At 42.1% G+C, this 26,424-nt stretch overlaps 1 protein-coding gene across 2 annotated transcripts in view; it reads right to left on the reverse strand.

The window, feature by feature from the left end:
- VWF (von Willebrand factor) overlaps nucleotides 1–26,424 on the reverse strand; it is a 231,676-nt gene that overhangs the window by 136,093 nt on the left and 69,159 nt on the right. For both annotated transcript variants that reach the window (XM_084624575.1, XM_084624574.1), the window contains exons 16-19: nucleotides 23,591–23,831; nucleotides 22,226–22,320; nucleotides 19,035–19,195; nucleotides 7,371–7,474 (exon numbers count right to left, since the gene is read on the reverse strand). In XM_084624575.1, the coding sequence (XP_084480701.1) occupies nucleotides 7,371–7,474; nucleotides 19,035–19,195; nucleotides 22,226–22,320; nucleotides 23,591–23,831 (601 nt within the window). The remainder of the gene's footprint in view (nucleotides 1–7,370; nucleotides 7,475–19,034; nucleotides 19,196–22,225; nucleotides 22,321–23,590; nucleotides 23,832–26,424) is intronic.

The raw sequence follows: 26,424 nt of genomic DNA on the forward strand, positions 1-26,424 counted from the left end.
GGTTGAGTCATTATACTAAGTGAAACTATTTCCCCTTGTTTGTTCCTCCCCCCCCCCGCACTGTTCCTCAGACATTCTTGTTAACTCCTGGAAATGTGCTGGAAATGGCCCACCTTGATTATCACTTCAAAAGGTTTTCTCTCCCCCCACCCCACTCTCCTGCTGGTAATAGCTCATCTTAAGTGATTACTCTCCTTACAATGTATATTTTTTCATGGTCTGTGTGTATATATAAAATCTGCTCACTGTACTTTCCACTTTATGCATCCGATGAAGTGAGCTGTAGCTCACGAAAGCTTATGCTCAAATAAATTGGTTAGCCTCTAAGGTGCCACAAGTCCTCCTTTTCTTTTTGCGAATACAGACTAACACGGCTGCTACTCTGAAACCTTTAAAACAATGCATCAGTATGGATAGGTTATCCCTTCAGTTACAGACAGCATATAGAAATATGTGCTTTCCTGAACTTCCTTATTACAAGAAGAGGGCTGGGCAGAGTGTGCTGGAATATTTCATAATGCTGTTAGTGTTTGATTGTGGATATCCTGTTCTGCTCAGCATATCCTTTTACAAAAACACTTTTATTATCCTCCCAAGACCATTACGTGTTAAATATGAAGCATAATGTGACTGGCCCTTCTTTTATTTGCGATAGTGTCCCTTTTTCCTCATAGGAAGCCAAAATAGTAGTAGATTTAATATCCAACTGATGCAAGAGGACGTGTTTACTCTGTTTACTCTAGTGACCAAGTTTGCGGACCAAGAAACCAGGCCTGTAATGCAGTCTGCCAATGGTTTCTGTTCAGATTGTATTACTTAAGTATAATACCATCCCTGTCCAAAGAAGTCTCCCTGTTCTTAAATGCATTTCATTCTTAATGGTATTTTATCTGACCCAGCAATTTGAGACGTTACCTCATAGTCTGACAGAACAATACTCTGAGGGATGGATTGGGCAAGACAGCCCCTGGTCAATTCTAATGTGGCGGTCAAACCAAACTATGAGATAGATGGGCTTCAGACTATCCAGCCTACCACAGGCCACACATAGCAAGAGGCCAGCCAACCTCTTTCATGCCGCAGAGTAGGCGCAGAGCCAACTTTTCACTGTGCACTGAGAGTAGCTGATCAGAAAAAGGAGAAATCTGGTCAAGTTAGTGGTTTGGGATCATCATGCCTCACTGCTACTGTAATAATTGAACTGCACTGCTAATCTCATATAAAACCACAGACATTATAAAAAAGGAGGCAGGAAATATTCTTTTTTTACTTTTCTCCTTCTTACTCATTCCTTCTCTGTCTTTTCTCCTTACTGCCAGCTGTACACAGCCTTGAAGCCTGCTCACCTGCATCTATAATGCAAAAGTGCCTAATTCTCTTAGCTCACCAGTTTTCCACAGGTGTAACTTCATTGATTTCAGTGGAGCAACATCTGTGTATGTGAGAGGAGAATAAAACACATAGGGTGATTGGGGGGTGGAGTGGGGGTGGGTTGTATGTTTTTAGCAATCAGTCATGCCACCATGCTAGCTATGGTTATTGTTATGAGATTATTAAGAGTTTCCAGATAATGCTTAAACCCTTTTGTTGTACTGACCACAGTAATAATACTTAGTTCTTATATAGCACTTGTCATCAGTAGATCTCAAATCACTTTATAAAGGAGGTCAGTATAATTATCCCCATTTTATATGGGAAAACTGAGGCAGAGAGTGGGGAAGTGACTTGCCCAAGGTCACCCAGCAGGCCATTGCAAATTCACATTGGTAACTAGGAGACCCAGAGGTCCTGATCCAAAGTCCCTGGAGGTCAACTGGAGTCTTTCCACAGCCATCAAAGGATTTTGGATAAGGGCCACGGTGAATTACTGAATGTTGCTAATTAATAGGAGAGGGAATAAACAACAAGAAAAAGCAAGGATAATGCATCACAGCCTTTTTTCATTTATTTCATCCATTATTATGATTATTTATTTGTGTCAGAACAGTGCCTAGAGACCTTGCTTGAGATTAGGGCCCCACGGTGCTAAGCACTCTACATATTTTAAGAGCCAGCCTCTGCCTCAAGGAATGTACAGTCTCTATAGATATGACAGATAAAGGGTATGGTACAGGGAATTTTATCCCTACTTTACAGCTGGGAAAAGTGAGGCACAAAGAGACTGAATCCCTTGCCCAAGATCACATAGGTAAGTCTGTGGCAGAGCTGGGCAGTGACCCTAGATCCTTCCCGTCCCAGCTTAGCTCCTTAACATGAGACTAATTGTAGTTTAATTTGGATAACGCTTCATAGTACAGTAAATATTCTACAGTACATTTGGTGAAAACAATGAAGTCTCAGTAATATGAAACATCGAAGATCTGCTATTAAATGTTTGGTTAGAGGTGGAGCAAGACCAACAATTTTTGTACAGATTATGAAGTGTGTGATTTAGCAAAACTCAGATAAGCACAGTTCTACTGCTTCATGCTTCGTAAAGATGATTCCAAATTATGCACCAAGCTCAAGCACAGTACTGAATTCCCAGCACATAGCATTACAAAATGTCTGCCACTGGCTTAGGGTTAGAGCCATTCTGTTGCTCATGAACTAGGGTCTCCCACTTGTCAAGCTGAAGGTAAATGCCAAATCTGACACCTCTGACTCATATATTGTGTTTGCAGGTGTTCACATCTGGCTAAGAACAACTGAGAATGAGAACTCCTCCAATAGCAGTATAAAAAGTGAAAACAAAAGAGAGGAGGATTTGACTTCCAAAATGCAAACCATCTATTCTTGGATATTCTCAGAGTGATAGTAATTTCTCATATTGATTCCTAAATGATGCTTAACTTGATGTCTGCTGAGAGCTGTCATGCAACTTTACAAGCCCAGTATGTTGTTCAAACTCTACTTTTCATAAAATTAGACCTTGCTTTCCAATTTTAGCTTTAAAATAATAATTGAAATGAGATGCAAACATGAAAAGCTTCACACGAGTAGAAAAACTGGCTATTTTATGCATTTCCCACCTTCCTCCATTTTAGAAGAAAAGCATTTATGTATTTGGGTGTGCATTTGAGGGCCATTTTTATCACTACAATTTTGCGAATACCACATCAGAAGCAAAAAGAAAAATTGCAAAAATGGAGCAATGTGGCATCTTGTAAAAATGATTGCAAAATTCAAAAATGACTGAAAATAAGTGAAATGACTATGGAAATCACCATGCACTGTATTCTTGCAAAACTCAGGGCGTGAGGTGGAATTTTGCCCATAGATTTTCAAAAGAACAAAAAAATCCACAATACTCTCCTCTTGCACAGTGATATTATTGCCTCAATAAAGTTGTCAGTGGAGCTGAGCTCCTAAATCATCTCAGATTACTAAGAACAGAAGCATGAAAGCAGGTTGTACTCTTTAAAGAAAATCAAAACCGTCTCTTCCGCCCTATTCTCAAACATAATATTCCAGATCTACAGTGTAGGAACTAGCTCCCTAGGAATCACTATAGGAAAGTTAGTATTTCCATATAAACAACACAAAAAAGGCTACTGGAGACTGGGTTCAAATCTAACTTGTATCCATTAGGAATGTAAGACCATGTCCCAGTTATAGAAATAACTGTTGTTTAAGGGCCCCTACAAGAAAAATCTTTTTTGGGGAGCTGATGCCCTCTCATGTAGTTGAGAATGAACCGTGAAAGCTGCTACAGAGTTGGGCAGTAAAAGGTCTTGGGTAAAATTTACAAAAGAGACTACGTGACTCAGGAGTCTAAGTCCTATTTTGAAAAGTGACTTGGGCACTTAAAAGCCAAGTCTCATTGAAAGTAAACGGGACACTTAGTTGCTTTTGAAAGTGTAATATCTTAGTCTGCATTAGTCTTTTTTTCACTGCAATATGAAACTGTTTATTAATTGCGTCAGGGAACACCACATCTGGCTCTCCCAGCCTTGTAGGAATTACAGTGTAGAGGGGCGTGTAGGCTAAACCACAGCTTTTTAGCTCTATTATCAGGGATCCTAGAACTCTGTTTGCCATGGAAAAAACACAGAATTGGTGTTGTTACGGAGACTCTTTAGTTTTTACATTTTATGAAAAAATAAAAACGTGTTAACTTGATTTTACTCAAAGTACCAATGTCACTTATTCAATGCATGCAACTTCTCCCCCTTGTGGTTGATTTTTGAATGCACTTGAAATTTACATAGCTAAACATAGTCCACTAAACTGCTTCCAGCATAGAGGTTACTCAACAGCCTATAGGGGTTCATGTTTTAATGCATCTCGAATTTCACTTCAGCCTCCAGCCATGAGTAATTAAAAGTTATGAAAACATGCCAAAAAAACTTTAAAAATCACCCCTAAAGACCACGTCACTGAGTTTAGCAAGGGCAAATTTCACATTGCTGGTAATGTACTGTTCTGTATGCAGCAAAGCTGTCGATTACGTTCGAAGGCAGACAATTGTAGAACACATGGAAAGCACTCAACATAAACTGAATGAAAAGAAATGAAAGCAAGAGGCTAAAACAGCAGGGCCATCAAAAACAGTAAAGAAACAATGCACTGTGACTGGATTATTCTATTAACTTTATTTTATTGTAATGATTGACGGCACTGGTAGGCTTCAAACTTGCTTAAAAATTGTAAATATATCAATAAAACATTGTGTTCAGCTGATACCGATATACATCGTGGCTAGGGAAACTGAAGTTCAGCATTTCATTTTAATCATGGAAAAATGCAGATTTTTGTGTTATTTTATCAGAAAATTGTGTTTGTTTTTTTAATCACAGAAAACTAGGATCCCTGTTTATTATAAAATAGCAGCTACTTATTAAACAGAGGCCCAGAACAGGAAAAGGAAATGGATACTGTAGGTGAGTTAGCATTAAAGAGCATTGAGAGATTGGTGAGAATTCTACTGGAAGCCTACACACGAGTTTGCTGCAAAATAACTACACTGGCTTTTAAGCCGCACTGTTTGTGCGCGTCAGTTTGTGGACATGATTATTTTGGAATTAAAATGTCCTTTTTCAATTCAGCTTTTACCCATTGAAAATTAAAATAATAGCCTTGTATTTCAAAATAAGCATGTGCACACACGGGTTAGCAGGTGGGAATTAAATCTGATGTAGTTTTTTTGGTGCACGTTTGAGTGCAGACAAGGCCTACAACTAGAATAGCAGAGGATGCCGTAGGTCAAGGTTGTGTGGGCTGAGATGTACAGATGAAAAGTTTTACGTAAGAGTTAGGAAATATTGCTATTACCAGTGCCATGGCATAGCAGTATCCGGAAGCCCTCAGGACTGGAATAGCAAGGGGATGCTGTCGGTCCAAATGTAAGCATGTCAGCTGATCTGAGGGCGGGGGGGGGGGGCACGTGCGGATGTAACAAGGCTGGAACAACAAGCAATGCTCTGGGCGAGGAGTGAAATACGCTGGTAGAGCTCCACAGGAACGTATATATTTATATCCGGTATAAATCTATATTCAGCCTGCCGAAATGGCAGACCACAGGCAAAGACTAGAGCCTTGACACCACTGATCATGCTACTGACACCACCTAAGAACAGGCTGGCAGTAGTTGTAGCTCTCATTGTACTGTTAGAGCTAAGGCACACGGGGCCAGAGTTTCTCATTAGCAGCACACCGATACAAACTGCCCCCAGCCTACTTCTGCTACAGCAGCAGGTGTGCACTGCTCACTCAGGGCCAGGATTTGCAACACTAGGAGCCTAAAGTGAGGCTCCTAAATCCATAATAAGGCACCTAAATAAGCAACCTGATTTTCAAAAGTGCCAAGCAGCCAGAAGCTCCCAATAACCTCAACAGGAACAGCTGGGACCTCACCACTTTTAAAAATCAAGCCTCTTATGACAAATTATGCAGTCGAGTTTCCCGCATTTGGGGAAATCGCAGGAATCAGCACACCCGCAGTGCAATGGGTGAGCCTCACCCTGGGAAAACCACCTTCATGGTCATGGTATCTCTCCTGCCAGGGTGAGGAGAAGCAAAGTGGGTAACTGTGCTTGGCATAAGGGGGAGGAGCAAGGGGCAAACACAGCACTTCTGGTGCTGCAGCTGGAACTCTCCCCACCACAACCAAGCTACAGGAATTGAACTTAGAACCTCTGTGCACCAGAGCACAGACTTCTGCTACTTGAGCAAACAGAGCAACACCATTAGCTTATGGCAGCCGTAGAACCTAACCCTATATAGACTACCCACCTGAGGGGAACAGGACACATTTAGTCCAGGAATAAGGATGCTGACCTCCTTCATGCTAGGTGAAGGGAGGAGCAGATAGTCTACTGTACAAAACTGCATGTTACCGGTCTACAATAGTTGTATAGGACATAAAACATATCTTATGTATATGACACACACAGTTATTATACAGATGTAGAATACTTCTTACAGAGGAAGCTTGAGGAGACACAGGAAGGCCTTAGGGTATCACAATAATGGGTGAGGATCTATGGCCTGTATTATACATGAGGTCAGAATAGATTATCATAATGGTCCCTCCCAGTCTTAAAACCTATGAATCTGTAATAACAACAAACAATAACATCTCTCTCTTATACAGCACTTTCCCCCAGTAGGTGTCACAGTGTTTTACAAATGATGGTTAAGTATCATTATCCCCATTTTACATATGGGGAAACTGAGGAACAGAGAGGTTATGTGACTTGCCCAAGGTCACCCAGTTGGCCAATGGCAAAGCAAAGAATAGAGCCTTATGTTCTCATATTTTTATGTACATAAGGCCTGTCCCTAACTTATGGTACATCTGTCCATTAGCTGGTGCAGACAGGAACAACAATCCAAAAGAAAGGACATCCCAAGACTATAACAGGGTTCAAAAAAGAACTAGATAAGTTCCTGGAGGATAGGTCCATCAATGGCTATTAGCCAGGATGGGCAGGGATGGTGTCCCTCGCCTCTGTTTGCCAGAAGCCGGGAATGGCCAACAGGGAATGGATCACTTGATAATTACCTGTTCTGTTCATTACCTCTGGGGCACCTGGCATTGGTCACTGTCGGAAGACAGAATAGTGGGCTAGATGGACCTTTAGTCTGATACAGTATGGCCTTTCTTATCTTCCTTTCTTCTTATGTAACCTAGTTCTCCTGAGTCCCGATCCAGTGTTCTATCCTTTAGGCCATATTGCTGCCCCTAGCCATGAATCTATGAATAATCATACTCTGGACCTAACCAGATGTGATCATGCAGTGCTGGTCAAGAGCACACCAAGCACTTTTCACTGCTATTAGTCCAACGTTTTAATGCATCCTCTTTCCTATCCCCACTTTCTTCAGTAAGTGGCGGGGGAAAGAAAACATCATTACTGCAGACTTAAAATACAATGCAAATAGCTCACCAAGTGTTACAGTCTTTGTTCACTGTCTCTCCTTTAGCGTATTCTCTTCCATTGTGGAAACATGGGCACTTCTCAGGAACAACGCATTTGTTTTCATGTCGTACCTAAAAATAAAAACCCCACACACATTTTATCAGCAGTTTGACCCCTTAATATCTGCTAGTATAAATTACAAGCACACTGAAGGAAAACAAACATGAGAAAATGCAGATGCAATAGCAAAGGAGACAAGCCTATCCTGAACAAAGCCAGAGATGCATGAAATGCAACCTCTTCTCCACTCTGGAGGAAAAGGTGGAAGGGACTGGACGTTGGCGGAAGTTGCTGAGAGAAACCGGGGCAGTAAAATAGAATAGACCAGAAGAGAACTTACTGAGGAACTGATGAGAAAGACTAAACATGGGATAGGGTGAAGAAGGATAAAGAAAAAAAGAATGTGGTTACTATGACGAGCGGAGGGGAAGCTTGCAGTGAGCGATTCACAAGCACTAGGTATCCCAAGCATAACAAGCTAGAAGATGATCGCACCAGGAAGAAGCCAGAAGTAGAGTTAAGGCTGATTAGCAGTCAAAGGACAAACACTGAAAAGAAACCCACAGAAGAAACAGTATCCAGTGAAACTGACCATGACCACAAGAAAAGAGCACAGCTCAGGCCATTTTTAGCTCTGATAAAGCAAACTGATTAGGTTGGTGCCTTGCAGATGCTGGGAGTATTTGCCAGTGCTCTGCCAACTGCAGATTAATGACCCAAGGAACAGCTCCCTTGAGAGGGTATTCCACAGACTAATAGATTTTACGATTGGGGAATGTCTCATTATATTCAGCCTATTTTTTCCTGTCTTAACTTTATCCCATTATTTGTATTTATAGCCCTCCACTTTTATATACTACTAAGCGTCTTCCTCTTCAAATACACACACATTTGGCCAAATTTGGTCTTTTAATCTCTTTCCTGAGACATCAGTCCTTCCAGACCCTTCAGCTATTTCTGTTACTTTTCTCTGAATTTTCTGAAATTTATCACAGACTTTCCACAATGGAGATGCCCACAACTACGGAGTCGGGCAAAAACCAGCATGGGTTTGGTTTTGCTAAAATCTGGTTTTGGTTTATGGCCTATTGGAATACAGAATATTTCCCCCCACCAAGGCCCAAAATCTCAAAACTCACCTGCTCACTTTTAACTGTCAAAGTGAAATAATCACTTTTGCATCCTTCATATGTCTGAATTGGAAATGAGACCCATCTAATCTGACTGCCAGGGTAAGTCAGCAGAATATCTCTGCACTTCCACACAAGGTCCTAGAACTTGGCATCTGCTCAAAGGGTCAGCACTGGCCCCATCTATTCAGTACTAAACACAGGTTCTGAAACTGTGGTCCATGGACCATTAGAAGTCCACAGAGAGCTGGCTGATCACATGGGGTATGTCTACACAACAGCTGAGAAGGTGCTCCCCAGCATGGGTAGATAGACATGCACTAGCAGAGTGGCTGGGGCAACACAGATAACTACTCAGGTTAGCCGCCTGAGTATGTACCTGAGAAAAATGACTGGAAGAAAGAATATTTTCCTGAATATAAGGGAGGCAAAATAAGCCACGTTTTCTCTTTCAGTTTGCAATGGATGGGAATGGCCACGTACACTTAATATATTATCGTCCATACCAGTGGAACAGAAATGATGAATAATATACTTGAGAGTCCTGTAATAAAGTCAGTGCAGCAGAGGGAAAAAGAAGCTGAGATATTGGCAATAGGGAGGAACATATCCCACATAATGTGGTTCACGGTATGAAAAAGTTTGAGAATCCCAATGATAAAAAATAGCGTGGTTTTCAAAACAGCAGTTTCAACTAGTACAGTTCAATTTATCCTTTCTATAATTTTGCCAAGACAAGACACAGTTAAAAAACTTTCTGAAAGCTGTTTTCAAGACTAGGTAGTGACCTACTCTCAGTTTTCAAAATCACATGTTACTTTTGTAGTGTATGTTGGCCCCAGAATAGGGATTTTTCAGTTTTGTTTTGTTCTTTTAAATAGACGATGCCTAGCAGTTCCGGAGACAGCTACTCACTCAGTAACGTGTTTAGCTCATACGCAAGGTTTTATGTAGCCTGAATCTGACACACTTCTTGGCACTTACATTTTGTATAACAACTAACCCAGAATATTAATGCAAAGCATTTTACGTTACAGAGGGCCTTATAACCACATACAGCCCAAAGTGCTCTATGGTCTTTCAAGGGCACTATTATGCAATGTAAGTACAAGCCCATGGAGGTCAGGTGCGGGCAGAGGTACCCTTCCCCAGTGTGATGTCCTAGAGGCATTGCTTCAGACTCAATCTCCATACCTCCAGTAGCAGAGGGAGAATAGGCCAGAAGAGATCCCAGTTATGCCCTTTGAAAAGGTGCAGCATTTGCTCTCCTTCCCTCATTTCAAAGTGAGCTCCTGGTGGCACATAGGAAGACTGTTTGTGGCCCCACTCTTACCCCTCCACTTCCCAGCTCTTCTGTGGAACTTAGCATCACTGTCAGCACTAGGCTTGAGTATGACCAATAGCTCAGTGGTTTGAGCATTGGCCTGCTAAACCCAGGGTTGGGAGTTCAATCCTTGAGAGGGCCATTTAGGAATGTGGGCCAAAAATTGGGAATTGGTCCTGCTTTGAGCAGGGGGTTAGATTAGATGACCTCCTGAGGTCCCTTCCAACCCTGATATTCTATGATTCAGGCTAACCTCCTTGGGCACAAAACCTGGGACTGGTGAAGGGATTAATGAAGGGAAGATTGGTGCATTTTCTCCTTGGCCCCTTAGCCCTTCACACACTCATACAGAGCTAATCACAATCTACCCCTGACAACACAGACTACACGGATAAGTGTCATTCTTCCCAGTACTAACATGCAGCCATCGCTGGGAAGAAAAGCAGCAATCATGAAATAATTGTGTAGACTGTTAAAGGCAGGGAGTGACAAATTCCTTATCCAGTTGAAACCATAGGCAGGGAATTAGGGATTCAGGAATATTAATAATTTTGCCTCCAAAACCACATGATCAGAAGCTCAGTTTTTAACTTCCATTCTGACGCTGGTAGCCCAGTGCCCCAACACCATGCTGGGTCACAGGTCTGTAATGACTGAAAGAAAAATGCCACATACCGCCTTGTCACCACTTCTGTCTGTAAACAGTCACATTTCCCGTGGAAGTCTTGCATCCAGTAGATGCCTTCTCCTGTTTAGCACAGGAGATCTAACAGTCTCTCAGTTTAAGGTAGCGTGGGCATGGCTGCATGGGGAGGTAACTCAAGAAAGGTCAGAGGACTGTAAGGAGAGTAGCTGCTGTTCACACCATCTCACATCCTCATTATTTATGTGACTAACTAGTTGATGAAGGTTCCAGCTGTTTGGGGATGTGCAAGAAACACAAACCGTTTGGCATTGTAATTGTTTAGATGTCCCATTCTTGGTACAAGATTTCTCAAAGCATTTTTAAAAATTAAAAAGAACATTTTAGGCTTCAAAATGTTTAAGGTTCCTCAGTCCTATCAGCCACTTTATTTGTGTTTAACTGATCTGCTCTGTCCTGCACTTTCCCCCTGCCCATGGAACCTCAGATTCTCTCATTCCACCTCTCCGTAAGTCAGGGTAGTAAAGTAGGAAAGGGAGAAAAATGCCCTCAGAGGCTTTGTTTACACTGGGAAAGTGCATCCTGTTGGAACACATTAACTAACATGCTTTAACTAACACAAAGCTAAGCACAACTTTGCCCTTAGCAGGGATACAGACAGTCACGTTAAAAAATGTGTTAACCATGATAGACTAGCATGTTTTAAAACATGCTACTTGTTCTTATCTATTCTAGATGCTAAGTCATGTTTATCATCATGTTAGTTAACCCTAATTTTCCAACCTAATGCATCTTCCTAGTGTAGCTATGGGCAGAGAGTTACTGAAAAAGAAGGAAAGGAGTACTTGTGGCACCTTAGAGACTAACAAATTTATCTGAGCATAGGCTTTTGTGAGCTACAGCTCACTTCACTGGATGCATGCAGTGGAAAATACAGTGGGGAGATTTATATCAGGTAAGGTGAGCTGGAAATGGCCCACCTTGATTATCATTACAAAAGGCCCCACTCTCCTGCTGGTAATAGCTCACCTTACCTGATCACTCTCGTTACAGTGTGTACGGTAACATCCATTGTTTCATGTTCTCTGTGTATATAAATCTCCCCACTGTATTTTCCACTGAATGCATCAGAGGAAGTGAGCTGTAGCTCACGAAAGCTTATGCTCAAATAAATTGGTTAGTCTCTAAGGTGCCACAAACACTCCTTTTCTTTTTACAGATATAGACTAACATGGCTGCTACTCTGAAGAACGTGTGAGGAACAGTGTGTTTGTGTGTGGGGGGAAATAAACATGGGGAAATAGTTTTACTTTGTGTAATGACACATCCACTCCCAGTCTTTATTCAAGCCTAAGTTAACTGTATCCAGTTTGCAAATTAATTCCAATTCAGCACTCTCTCGTTGGAGTCTGTTTTTGAAGTTTTTTTGTTGAAGAATTGCAACTTTTAGGTCTGTAATCGAGTGATCAAAGAGATTGAAGTGTTCTCCGACTGGTTTTTGAATGTTATAATTCTTGACGTCTGATTTGTGTCCATTTCTCTCACCTATTCTTGGAGACTTCTGAGTTACAGTTTGTTGTCAGATCTGAACAAACCTGCAGTGAACAATTTACGTTAAAGCTGGTCAGAAAACCCAAATCATTCCCTTATAAAAAAAAAATTGGGAACCTTCCCCCCACCCGCGCCAGTTTCCAAATTTTCCAATGGAAATGTCAGGTTTTCCATGGGATTTTTCTAAATGGTATAACATTTTGAAATTAACATTTTTATTTCATTTCAATATGCTGAAACAAAATGAATGTTTTTGGTTTTGATTTCAAATGTCATTTCATTTCATTTCAGTTTCTGAAAACAAAAACAATTTTGATTTTCTATTTTGGGCTTCTGTCCATCCGTCCTCAACCCCTGACCTCTCCCTTTTTTATATTCCCCTCTTTTTTCCACTAGAGTGGGGAAACCCCTACTTTTCACACTTTTTTTTTTAAACATATTTTTTCTACCTGGAAGTAGTTGGCAAAGTCATAAGCAAGTGAGAAAGAGTAGGTTTTTTTCCACAATTTTGCACACATACTTACTGATTTCCAGTGTTTTGAGGTAGAAAAATGTAAAAATATATGAAAAGTGGGGTTTTCCCCATTCCAATGGGGGAAAAGGGGGGAACATAAAAAGGGAGAGAAAGGGAAGGGGGGAAACAAAAAATCCAAACTAGAAAATTAAACAATGGGGAAATGTATAAATAAAACTGAAATTCTTGTTTCCCAAAAACAAAATATTTTAAGTTAAAAAACAATGTTGAGGGTTGTTTTTTATTGTCAGATGTAAATTATTTTTGTTTGTTTTGAATTTTGCAATTGGAAAAAAATTAAAAATTATTTAAATCAACATTTCACCTGGAAAATTTCAACTTAAATGAAACGTTTTCTGAGGGGACACTTTTTCCATCAAAAAATTTAAAACAGTTCCAATTTATACGATGGCTCCTTCTTCACACTGTCCTTTTTTATTATTGAAATATGTTATTCACAACTGTTCAACAAGCAATTTGCGTTAACACAGTAGAACCTATGGATTGCTCTGTTGATTGTAGTTAACCCAGTTAACACATTTTCAAGTAAAAAGAACAGGAGGACTTGTGGCATCTTAGAGACTAACCAATTTATCTGAGCATGAGCTTTCGTGAGCTACAGCTACAATGTGTTAGTCTCTAAGGTGCCACAAGTCCGCCTGTTCTTTTTGCGAATACAGACTAACACGGCTGCTACTCTGAAACCTGATATTTTTAAGTATGTCTCTGTCTATGCTAAGGGCAACATTGTGTTTATCATCACGTGTTGCAGTAAGCATTTGTTCTTTGTGCTGGATCATTGGTCACAAAAACCACATGGCATTGGGTTTCTTGATTGGACGCTTTAGGCTTTAAAAGCAAGGGGATTTCCTCTTCCCGTTCATGAATTATTTGTAAGCATTCTGATTGTCTGACTAATCTATTGTGCAAATAACAAAAAGACCTTTTGAAATGTCCACAAGTGCACTTCTGGTGATAATACTTGTGCAAATATTTATTTATGCTAGTATTCAAGATACTTTTCCTTCCGACAGATATTCCTGCAAACAACAATTATTCCCCTGAAGGTTTGAGAATTAAAAGGGTCCTGGGGACCAGCAAAGTGAATTGGGAAGTCTCATTTGTGAAAAATATTCACAATTGCTTTTTTGGTTGCATTTGCTCAGCTCTACTCATCACTAATCTGGAAAATACCAAGATCATTACATTATTTAATTTCCACCCCATCTCTATCTTTACGAATACTCTGGGGAGGAGAAACTGGCATCCAATCAAATTGCACGGCTAAAAAGGAGCATTTCACACCAGATTGATATTAAAATCTTGTCACCTGTGGCAAAGGCTGCTATGAGCACAAGGTTAAGCTGGTTGCCAAACGCAGCATCAGGAATGATTCTTCCCCGAGGCTCTTTTGATTGAAACTTTGGGGTATATTTTGTCTTGCTCTGGAGACTGTTCATTAGCATCAAGTGAGCATATCCCACCCAATCCATTTCAGGGGTTCCCCAGTGCCAGTGAATCTCAGACCTTTCCATTTTCTATACCCAGGTTCCCAGCAAGAGAAAAAAAAAAAAAAAAAAAAAAACAACCTGAGCCCTGATACTCTCTTTTTATGGCACTGGCTACAATGAAATAAGTATGCCTTCAGATGTTAACTTAGTCTGAGGATAGTTTCCAGAATGGAGGGTCTTGTGGGTTTTCTCACCTGCCAGAATGGAAATTAGCAAAATAGCAAGCAACTGCTCCAAGATTGAGTTCTACCAGTAGATTGAACTATACTGCCATCTAGTGGATAAAAGGGGCTAGCCCTCTTTTACCAGATTTCAAGGGATGGTCCTAATCCTACAAAGCCTAAACTCAGGCGAATCATTCCACCGACTTCAATGGGGCAGTTTGCATCAAATTTCAAGAGCTGCATCTTCTGGTAAGAGTCTTAGGGTATGTGCGCACTACGGAGACTAGACCAGCATAGCTACGTCGGCATAGCCCCGTAGCATAGGGGATTTTTCGATTGGTGCAGGAACACCCCCTGCCCAAACAATATTAGCTACTGAAACACTCTTCCATTGATATAGCTGCACCTATGCTGGGATTTATGTTAGCAGAGCTACATCTTTCAGGGGTGTGGTTTTTCACACCCTGAACCAACATAGCTGTTCCAATATAACTTTCAAGTGTAGACCAAGGCTGATGCAGAAATTGTCTCGATGATGGATCAAACCAGTTCAGAAAAAATAAGAACCTGTGCAGTAGCACTGGTTCAATAAAGCCACTGTGAATAATATTAGGCCTAGTCTACACTAGAAAATTAGGTTGGCTGAACTATGTTGGGCAGGGTATGAAAAATCCACACCCAAGTGGCGTATTGAAACCAGTGTAGACAATGCTAGGCTGATGGAAGAATTCTTCCATCAAGCTAGCTACTGGCTCTTGGGAAGGTGTATTACTTACGCCAATGGGGAAAGCATAGACGCCGGCATCCTCCGGGCCCAGGAGTTGCTCAACCCCTCGCTCTGCCCCCGGTCCCGCCACCCACCTGCCCCCTTCCCCCAAGCCTCCACCTCATCCCACTTCTTCCCACCCCTGCTCTGCCCAAGGCCCCACCCCCACCCCACCCCTTCTCCCAAGTCCCCAACCCTGCCCACCTCTTCCCACCCCCACTCTGTCTCTTCCCTGCCTCTTCTCACCAAGTTCCACCCTCCCCTGAGGTGCCCTGTCCTCACTCCTCCCCCTTCCTCCCAGAGCCTCCTGCATGCTGCGAAACAGCTAATTGTGGCAGGCAGAAGGTGCTGGAAGGGAGGGGGAGGAGTTAATCAGTGGGGCTGCCAGCCAGTGGGAGGCGCTGGGGGGCTGTGGGGGAGGAGCTGGCTGCAAGTGGGTGCTAAGCAGCTGCTAATTTTTTTGTGTGGGTGCTCCAGGGCTGGAGCACCCATGGAGTCAGCGCCTATAGGGGAAACCCCTCCTGTTGGCCTAGGTGGTGCCTACACTGAAGTGTACACATTTCAAGGGTAGACAAGCCCTCAGTTTCAAATGTTGGCATTTTTCCCCCATTGAATAATTATGACTACTTTTTTCATTACATGAATAGCTCTACCCTGGACCTTCACCAGTTCCTGGAAGCAGCCCCAAATCTCAGATCCATTGCACAGATAGAGCAGATCAGGATAATTCTCATAGAATTTGGCATGAGCCCAAACAAACTGCAAATCTTTGGGAGGCTCACTTACTAACATTACTATATACTATGCTAGAAGATTCTCTCTCCCCCCAGCTAGGAAAATTAGTGGAATATTTTCAGCATTTGAAATCTGAAAAGTAGTAACACAGTTTTAATAAAGAGAAAAATGAATTATTCTTGTAGGTGAATAATTTGTCCTTGAAAGTATTGATGTGTAATCTCTCTCAATCACTGTTTTGTATCTGCCACAAAAGAGCGCTGTTGGAACTAACCCATTGCTAGCATTGCTCATGGCTGACACAAAAGACTGTAGCTGGAAGTACAAGGAGCTTTCCTCATCCTTGCTGCAACTCACAGTCTCAGCTGCTGTCATCAGAAAACAATTCTATTTTGGAGCAGAATCTGGCCCTATAAATGTCTGATTATCAGCAAATAGGGTACCAATCTTCCAACAAAACAAAACAAAAAACAAAAAAGGACAGTGATCCTGAAAATTACTGTCTAATAAGCCATCTAGTTTCTAGTAAGACATTGGAAGAAATACTGAAAGAGAAAAGAACTATACTCTCATACAAGAGAAAAAGCACCACCGGTCTATAAATCTACATAGTTGCTACAAATGAAGTCAACCACTGTTTTAGATAGAATTCAAAACTAGTGAACAAAGTGAATTCTCAAGGGCTGTTTAAAGAATTTCCATGGCAAAAGTTTTTCAATGGAAAATGGGTTTTTTGTTTACATGAACTTTTTTTTTGCCAAAAGTCTCTTTCTGAGGAAAATTACAATTTTTCATTGAAAAATCAAATGCCCCAAATGGAAACATTTTCTGTTTTCAAGCAAAAATCAAAATATTTTGACCGCAAACTGAAATACCAGGAGCGCCACCTCCCCTAACCAAGAAGGGAGGTCTTGATGCATTACGGAAGATGTAGTTGACCAAGGAGCCCAGCCTAAAGAGGAGAATGGGAACATGAGGTACCTGAACTACAACTCCCAGGAGGCACCATTTCAGAATCAAAATGTATTGGATTGTGGCCAAAATATGTTGGGTTTTAACTTTTCTCCACAAACTCAGAATTTTCGGGGGGGCGGTGGGTGGGGGAACCAGTTTCTTATCAGCTCTAGAATGCATTATTATTGGTTAAAACCTGATACTGTGCCCCACATGCTTTAAAATGTCAACGAATAGACTGTCTGTGCTTGGAGCAGCTTACACTCTAAGTAGTGAGACATCAACAAAAGAGATGCACTGGGGGCCCAGAGGGAGAGTGTCTTTTTATCTCTGTATTTATTAACGTTAGGTGGGTGACAGAATTTCTACTGATACAAGTTAGCATTAGTAAACATGGTGGAAGTCGTGACCAAAATTTTAAAAAATGGGTGCCTAAAGTTGGGCTTCTAAATTCATATTTAGAAACTTACATCATTGGCCTCATTTTTCCAAAGTGCTCAGCACCCAGTAACTCCTATTGAAATTAGTGGGAACTACCGGCTACTTATCAGAGCATTTATTTGGGTGGCTACATACTAATTTAGGAGGCTAAATATAATCACTCATTTTATAAAACCTTGACCTTAACTTCTAGTAGTGCACATGCTTTCCTTTATTAACTAAAAGCAAATCTCCACACAAGGAAATCTGCACTACTTTGAGCTCAAACCTTAAATAGCTATAAATAAAAATCAGCACTTGCAGTTGCGTAATTAACAGAAAACCTTTCCCTTTGGTTTATGCTAGGTTTGTAGGCAGGCAAATAAATGATCTAGTTTAGAAGACAGTATTAACAGGCCTTGGACTACTATAAATGCAGTTCCAACCAGAGTCTCTGAGTTTTAAGGAAAGTTAAATCAAGACACAACAAAACCCCTAGTTTGCCAGCATTATTTTCCCCAAAAGAATTTGTTCAACAATTTTTTTCCTTCATATGTCATATAAATTATTCACAGATAAATGTGTTCATTCTCCAATCAGTTTTACTAGGGGGAGTGGGCACAGAAGCACCGCCTACAGCAGCTTTATAAAAGATACATCGTGAGTTCCAACTGTAACCCACCCACATTGACCTCTGGGCACTAGCAGCTGTGTGGGTGAGTGAGAGCTTAACCACACCACCTCACCTGGCTAGACAAGCCCCAATAGGTTGTGCAGCATCCCTACCCCATGCTCTGAGAATGACGGCTGCAGCATTCTCATAGATTCTACAGGGATTAAGGCCTGAAGGGACCATTAGATCATCTAGTCTGGCCTCCTGTATATCACAGGTTATTAAATCTCACCCAGATACTCCTCTTTTGAGTCCACTAATGTAAATTAGACTAAAGCATATCTGTCCTCGGGACTAAACTGTTGTGTGGTAGGAGAGCCACACAGGCAGAGAGCAGGAGAAAGCAAGGTGCCACCAACACCTGAGGCCCCTGCAGTGCCAGGGAATTGATTAGTGAGATAATGCTAGCAAGTGATCCGTGGCCCATGCTGAAGAGAAAGGCAAAAACCCTAAGTCCCTGCCAATCTGACCCTGGGGAAAAATTCCATCCTGACCCCAAAACTGGAGATAAGTTTGACTGAGCACAATAAGCAATGCACACGAGCCAGGAATCAAAAGCTATATCTCCACTTGGAGCTGGGGGTGTGAATCCCAGCTCAAGTAGACATATTCCTCATAGCTCTCATTGTCGTAGAGTGCTAAAAATAAATGTAGCCACAGCAGCATGAGCTCTAGGCTGGATTAGCCACCCAGAGTACGTGCCTATGGTCTCGGATGGGTACGTACTTGATATGGCAAGGCCATAGCGCAGCTCACGTTGCCACGGCTACATTCTATTTTTAGCATGCTAGCACAAAGAGAGCTAGCAGTGGTCCACCCTGTCTGGTGTCCCATCTCCAGCTGTGGCCAATCTCAGATGCTTCAAAGAAAGGCAAAAGTCATCAGGGTAATTGGGCATTAGAAAAAAAAAAATCCTTCCTGCAGGTGGCCAGCTGAAACCCTAAATCATGAGATTTAATCACAGTCATTGTCTTGGTGCATAGTCATTCTGGCTGCTTTCTATGAAGGGGTGCTAGGTAGGGGTTCTCTGTGCATTTTCCCTTCCCAATGCACCTGCTCTGGGGCACCAAAATGTGGCTCTTAGCACTCAATTATTATGCTACCTGTTGCAGAATACACTGCAACCAACCACATGGTTTTGAACAGCAGGAAAGCTGTGAATGGGAAAGAATGAAAGCAAGAACATCAGGATGATCCACTTTTATTTGTCTCAGTTACTAAACATAGCAATTCACATTTTGCTTACCATTCCTTTGGGACAGAGGCATCCAGATATGCAGCCATGGCTAACACACTCTAAGTCGTAGTTCTGGCAGGTCTTGGTACACTCTATCCCTTCAGCTCTTGGGTTATTTGGAGGACAAACAAACTTGTCCATAGGTGCCCTGCATGTCAAGCTTCTTTTTACTTGAAGGAAGAAAATGTAAACAATTGTAATTAAGAAGAAAATTTCACTAGGATAACTCCGCTCCTAGGGATCTGTCAGCATTTTGATCAGAAACTTGGTTTTGCGAAAGGACTAAAGCAGAACACAGGTTCCATACCCAGTTTCCCATGCCTGTGTGGCTAGAGGGTGACGTTTCTAAAAACCCCAGTGAATCTCAATGGGATAACACACAAAAGTTGTACTGCTTTAACTACACCAGTATAGTTAAAGCAGTACAATCCCTTAATGTGGGCACAGTTATACTGAGAGAAAGGTGCCAGTATAGGTGATGCCCCTTAAAGAAGAGGAATAAGGTATATCGGTGTAAAGCACTCAGTATAATTGCATCCTCGCTAGGCTGGTACAACTATAGGCATGTCAACAGTGTGCACTCCATATGGCAGCGTGCCGAGTACACACAATACACACACCCCCTAGCATGGGTATAAATAGCAGTGTATACCATAAGGCTCTGCTTAGATGACTAAAGACATGCCAGAGCCTCAGGGTATGCACCCTACACAGCTCTCTGCATGCCCAAGCAGTGCCTCTCCCATCTATACGCGGTTATTTGTAGCAGCATAGCGTCCTGCTGTCTCCCTGCTGCAGAGCCTATCCTCACCAGAAAGCAAGACTCCAGTAGCAGGGATGTGCTCCATCAAGGAAAGGCAATAGGGAAAGTCTCTGGCAGCTCCAGTAAAAGAAAATCACCCTGTGACACCCTGGCACTCCAACAGTCACCACGATCATGTAATTAGGATAGGTTTTGTACAAAGTGTGCCTCGTGAGGTATCATTCTAAAAGTCTTGATCTGCTAGACAGTAACATCTTGTTGGATTGTATGTGCTGTTGTCATATGTGAAGTTATGAAGTCTAGCTACGTGTGTGTTACTGAAATGTGCTGGGAGGTTGAAAACACCCACAAGCCGCCTTATAATAATAAAAAGGCCAAACAAGGTTAATGGCTTATTGAGGAAAGGCACACAGGCACACGGATTACCCCAGGAACTGTGTACAACAGAAACCTCTCAGAGATAGCACTGCACAATGGAAACTGTCTGACCCAGGTCACAGCAAAGAGCTTTCCCGCAAGTGGGAAGAAGATATAAAAGGGGAGAAATGCCATCATGAAGGTTCCCCATTCTCCCTACAACAACACCCCTGGAAATACTGAGGAACCAGGACTGAACTGGGGGAAGTGATGGTCCCAGGCTAGAGGGATTTCTAGCCTGTGTATGAAAACCTGGACAACCCAAACTGCAGAGCCTAGGCAGCTTGTGCCTTAAGAATCTGCCAGCCTGTTTATCACTCAGGGTGAGAATCTGACTATTCATATCCTACTTATCTAGTGTGTTAAGCTCAGTTTGCGGTTTTGTTTATTTACTAAGGCAATCTGCTTTGATCTGTTTGCTATCACTTAAAATCTATCTTTTGTAGTTAATAAACTTGTTTTTGTTTTGACTAAAACCAGCATGTGGAAATCATACTTGGGGCAGAAAGCTGTGTATATTCCTCTCCACATTGAGGGAGGGATGAATTTCATGAGCTTAAGCTGTGCAGTTCCCTGTGCAGTGCAAGATGGTATAAATTTGGGTTTACCCTTCAAAGCGGGGTGTGCACTTGAGTAACTGGGCAGTTCCTTAGGTGAGCCTTCCCATGCAGAGCTGATCTCATGTGTGAAGCTGCAGCTGGGTGTGTCCCTACCTGTGTGTATGCTGGTGAAAGAGCAAGGTTGGAGAGTTTAGCAACTTGTCACAGCGGCACAGTGTGAGAGGGAGCCCAGGCTGGTGGGTCAGGTGGGCTCAGTGGTACTCCAGTTCCAGGTGGCATCCTTCGGGGTAGGTGGGGGGAACCCATCACACACCCCTCTGACCAACATAGTTATAAAGTTACCAGACTTTTGCGGTATCCATTTTTTAATGGAGAGCCAACATTTTCCAACCAGCTCTTGATATATTTATTTGTAATTATTTCTATTTAAAGAATATCTAAATAGATGCCTATCCAAGGCCCTAGGTCCCCTAACACACCATTCGCAATACCAGTAAAGCTCAGCAGCACTGAAGTAATCAGTTCAACTGGCATTCAGCCAACTCTATCCCTTCATGGTCCTGAAAGCATACACCTTTGGCCCTCTCCAAACCCCCTCTTAAATAGGTGTCTTTTGCAGCTTTTCCAGAAAGTCACTCAATTTGGGCTCTTTCTGACAAGTGTTAGAACAAGTTCCAGATTCCCAGAGCCTGCACAGTGAACACCTTACCAGCTGGCCCCTCTCTTTTATAACAAAGGGGATCCAGCTCACATGCCCCTGTGGGCCACAGCTCTGTTAGGACAGCATTGGGAGAGAGGGGGTCCCTCTTGTAGGCTGGTTCCAGGCCATTTAGGGCTGTATAGTTCATAACCAACAGCTTAGACACGCTCAGGAGACCAATAGGAAGCCAGTGATGTTCGTGGAGTCATGTGCTCCTACTGAGATACCCCACTCAGTGAGCCAGCTATTGTGTTTTACACCAATTTTGGTCTCCAAATGGTTTTAAGGTGTAGCCTCCTGTAGAGTGCATTGTGATAGCCAAACTTTTGTCACCTCACAATTAGACTAACAGAGACACTGGCCACATCTGAAAGAAAAGATTACAACTTCCTAGCCAGACACAGAGGGTAAAAAGCTTACTGGATCTCTGCTATAATGTGATCATCCAATAGCAACTGGGGGCTAAAATCACCCCTAAGTGATCATCACCCTTAATCCCTTTAGCTAAAGGGAAACTCCAATGTAATTGTTTTAGGAATCAATCATGAGTGGTGCTCAGCATCCCACTGCAATGCAGTGAACACCCCCAGATTCTCCTGAAGATGGGAATATACCCGGCTCCATCCCATAGAAGGCACTGGTTTTATAAACACACTCCCACCCACCCAAGCACTACTGATGCATCCCTCCCCTCAAACTGTGTAGCAAGACACTGTAGAAAAGAACAACAACAAATATAAATTTTTTAAAGCATACTAACTTCTGGCAGATGGCTGATTGTCAAAGAAAACATCTGGCAGGAAGGCACCAGGGACTTTGTTTGTAGTGCAGTGCATGAAGCCGTTTTCACAATAGCTATGAAAGAAAAACAAACAGTGAGTATATTTAACAAACTGACATTTAACTTTCACTTGCATTATGGTTTTTAGAGAGTCTACAAGAAATGCTCCAGAAATGCAAGGCTGTAGCTAGCAATTTGTACATACACTGAGCAATCTGTAGTTCCATACCCACTGTATACCCTTAATCTAGTGGTTCTCAAGCAGGGGTACACGTACCCCTGGGGGTATGCAGAGAGGGGCACATCAATTCATCTAGATATTTGCCTAATTGTACAACAGACTACATATAAAAAGCACTAGCAAAGCCAGTACAAACTAAAATTTCATACAGGCAATGACTTCTTTATACTGCTCTATATACTACACACTGACATGTAAGTACAATAGTTATATTCCAATTGATTTATTTTATAATGATATGGTAAACATAAGAAAGTAAGTAATTTTTCAGTAATAATGTGCAGTGATACTTTTCTATTTATAAGTCTGATTTTGTAAGCAAGTAGTTTGTAAGTGAAATGTATGCATGACAGCTCAGACTCCTGGAAGCAGTACACTAGTCTGGAAAGGTTGAGAGCCACTGCCTTAACCTACCAAGGCAAACTTGCCTTTAAGCACACATTATTATTCATCATCACATTACTGCAGTGTCATACTGATGGAACACAACTGAAATGAATGGAGTTACACTGGCATAAAACTGAGTAACAGAGTGTTAACACAGCCCTATTTGTTGCAATGTGGAGGAGGAGAAGTGGCCTCTTATGGCTCTCAATATGACCTCTATGGTTAAGGGGAAAATGAGAGGATATTATTTCAGAAATTGGGCTGGTCAGGAACAGTTCATCAATTCAGTTCCTAGTTGCCATTTCATAACTATAAATGCTACTTAGTAGTTGCTTTTTTTGATAGAGATAATTAGATTTTAAGCATTTTAAAAAATGTATTAGTGTGCATTAAAAAGACATTCTTTAAAGCAGTAAAAGGGTAAGGAAGTTACTAAACTCCATTTCAAACTGGCAGACTGTTTTGCAGAAAAATTTGGTTTCATATTTTACTACCTGATGCAGATGCTTTTGATACGCCTTGGGAAGATGCCTACATTTAGATTAGTTATGGGCAAACCCTCAATTAGTTTAAATAGACACAGCTCCTTTGGCTTCAGTATGGCTATGTCAATTTCCACCAGCGGTCTGGCCTAGTTATCTAATGAGGCTTTTCAAAAACCTCTGTAAATGGTATGTAAAGAAACAACTGAAATCAGTTATGAGTACTGCACTTACCACATGGTGTAATGGTCTGAAAAGACATCATCTGGTTGGAAGATCTCACCATCATAGTAGCAAGAGCATTGGGACTTTGGTACACAATCTCCATGCTCATCAATATATTGCCCATGTGGACAATAGCAGCCTTCCATGCAGAACTCATTGCAGCCTACATCTGGGTAGGATAGAGATCGGCAGGTCTGGTTGCATGGAGTTCCACACTGTTGGTAAATTTGGCCTTCTGAACAAGTCATTGCTGTGAAATAATACACATCCATGAAACCACAATGGAAAAACCCACTGTCCTGTACAATTCATGTAATCAGTGGAGAACGTTTTCATATTAACAGGTATAACCCTTCCATTGGCTTCAGCTGACTTTGGACCAGGCTGTAAATGAATAGCTGCCTATTTTTTTGATCTGATAACAGCCGTGTGTGTGTGTGTGTGTGTGCTGATTCACTTTTACTATTAGCTCTTTTTACCCTAACAAGGAAATTATTTAAAAAAAAAAAAAACCAGGAAACCCATCAGTGGCACATCAAGGGCCATATCCTGCTGGTGTAACTCATGCAGATACTTCCATTGAAGTCAATGGAACCACTTGTACAATGTGAGCAAGCTATAGCATCAAGCAGAATCGATAATGAATGTTGGAAAAAGATTCCCACAAAAGGGGGGGAAGAGTAATACAAACTGCCTCCAGTTTCTGCTGTTACTTGGCTCTAAAAGGGAGTTGTGGGTTTACGAAATCATTGTTCTACCTGTACTTTTCCTTCTTTTTACTTAGTTTTCATAAACAATGTAGTTTAGGGTCAAGATTGCTTAGGTTAGGTTCCTAAATCAACATAAAAGTGGCATGATTTTCAAAAAGTGCTGAGCACCCAGCAGTCAGCACTTTTTATGGTCAGACCACTTCTTCAGGGACCTAACTATGACCCTCAGAGCCTAACTTTGGGGCTCTGCTTTCTAATATCTTGGTCTACTTCTGTAATTACTAGTGTTGATTAGAGAGAAGTTTCTTGGTTTGTACCTGCATCCAACACGAGGTGGCAGCAATGACAACAAATGTACATGTAGTGTAGTTGTAGCCGTGTCAGTCCTCTCCTTTCCACAAGACCAGGAACAGGCCGCTCTCGGGGTCATGCTATTTCTGCTCAAAGGCTGTATTGTTAACTAGGATTTACAGAAGCATTCGGATTTGTAACAAGCTTCTAATGGAAACAGCAGGGGTCTAAGGTGAAGTAGGACCCTCAATGGAGTGAGGCCAGCAGCTACAGATCAGACTTTGCAAGCTTCTATCACAACTAAAGCTTAGGTCGAGGGGGTGCAGGAGCCTTCTCAGTGTTCTACCCCTGCAGACAATCCCAGCCCTTGTGTTCCCCAAGCACAAGGCCTTGAAGGCTCTAGGGCTGCCTCCTGGCTACCAGAGAAACCCCAAAAGGAATAGCAAATGGTCGGGCCACGACCCCACCCTCTTCCACACCAGCCAACAGAGCTAAGCCAGCCCAGGGCTAGGAGAGCACATGCTTCGCTCTGTTAAAGAGTGCAAGGTTGGCCACTGTTCTATGCTCCTCCCATCTTGCTCTCATGGTATTGCTACTATCTCCTATCCTACCAGTCCCAAAGACACAATCTATGTTAGGTACCTATATGGCTCCCATTACCCAATTCACAGTCTTTAATAGAGGAGGTATTGCGGCACAGAGAAGCTACAGGACTTGTCCAAGGTCACACAGGAAGTCTGTAGTAGAGCAGGGACTAGAACCCACATCTCCCAACTCCTAGGCTAGTGCTCTAACTCACAATAGAGCCCGAGGAGGTCATCAAAGTTCACCAGAGCAATGGGCACCTACTGGAGAGCAAATACTCTGAGGCGTGGCCTGATTCAGCACTGAAAATAAAAGATACTCTCTTTTATCCCTGTTGCATGGGCCTCTGGCTGCAGTTAGCAGTATGGCGCTTCCAATTTACACATGAAGGATCTATGCGGGAGCAGCTACTCCACTGCCCTGGACAGTATAGAGAATGTTAGGGTAGGGGCTGTGAGGCTCCAGCAATAGGTAAGTGCCTACATCACACTGAAGAGCTTAGAGAGACCACAGAATATTCCCACAGAATATGTGATAACTACTTATGATAAACAATCTGTCCCACCTTGCATTTAGCCGTGACACTCTTGAGTACCTTTCCCAGACCTGAAGGAGAGCACTGTGTGGCTTGAAATCTTGTCTCTCTCACCAACAGAAGTTGATCCAGTAAAAGATACCACCTCACCCACCTTGTCCCTAATATCCTGGGACCAACACGGCTACAGCTACACCACACTGAACAATTTGACAGACAAAGCTGAGGAGCACTTTCAAAGGTCTCCTTCATCATTACTAAGGACATGTAAAGGTAGGAGGGTTATGATTGTGATTTACCGTAGAGCTACCATTGGAAACGGAATTGGTTTGGCAAACTAAAAGCAGGGGGAGTTTGAATCCAGACACCAATTTGTTTGAGCCTCAAAGTTTGGGATGGTTTAAATAAAGGATTCCAGTTCTGCCCCGTTTTCAATTATCCAGCAAATAGTTACTCTCCTTGTTTCTAGTGACTGACAATGCCACAGCTAGTCCTAATTTTAGCTGAGGAACTGTTACACGCCTTAGCTGCACATGCTCTTACTAAGGATTTAAAAGCATCCTCAGTCCTCCACAGTGGCTGCCTAACTGTCCAACAACGTGCACATTCAAATTCCACTATATTGCACCATCAAATGCAACCTTCTTCCCCTAAGAAACTTATTAACAGCAGCAACTAAGGTCATGGCGGGTGGGAGGAAAAAAATTGACTTTATGCTTTGT

This window comes from Lepidochelys olivacea (assembly GCF_965140295.1).
Source record: "Lepidochelys olivacea isolate rLepOli2 genome assembly, chromosome: 1".
NCBI lineage: Eukaryota > Metazoa > Chordata > Testudines > Cheloniidae > Lepidochelys > Lepidochelys olivacea.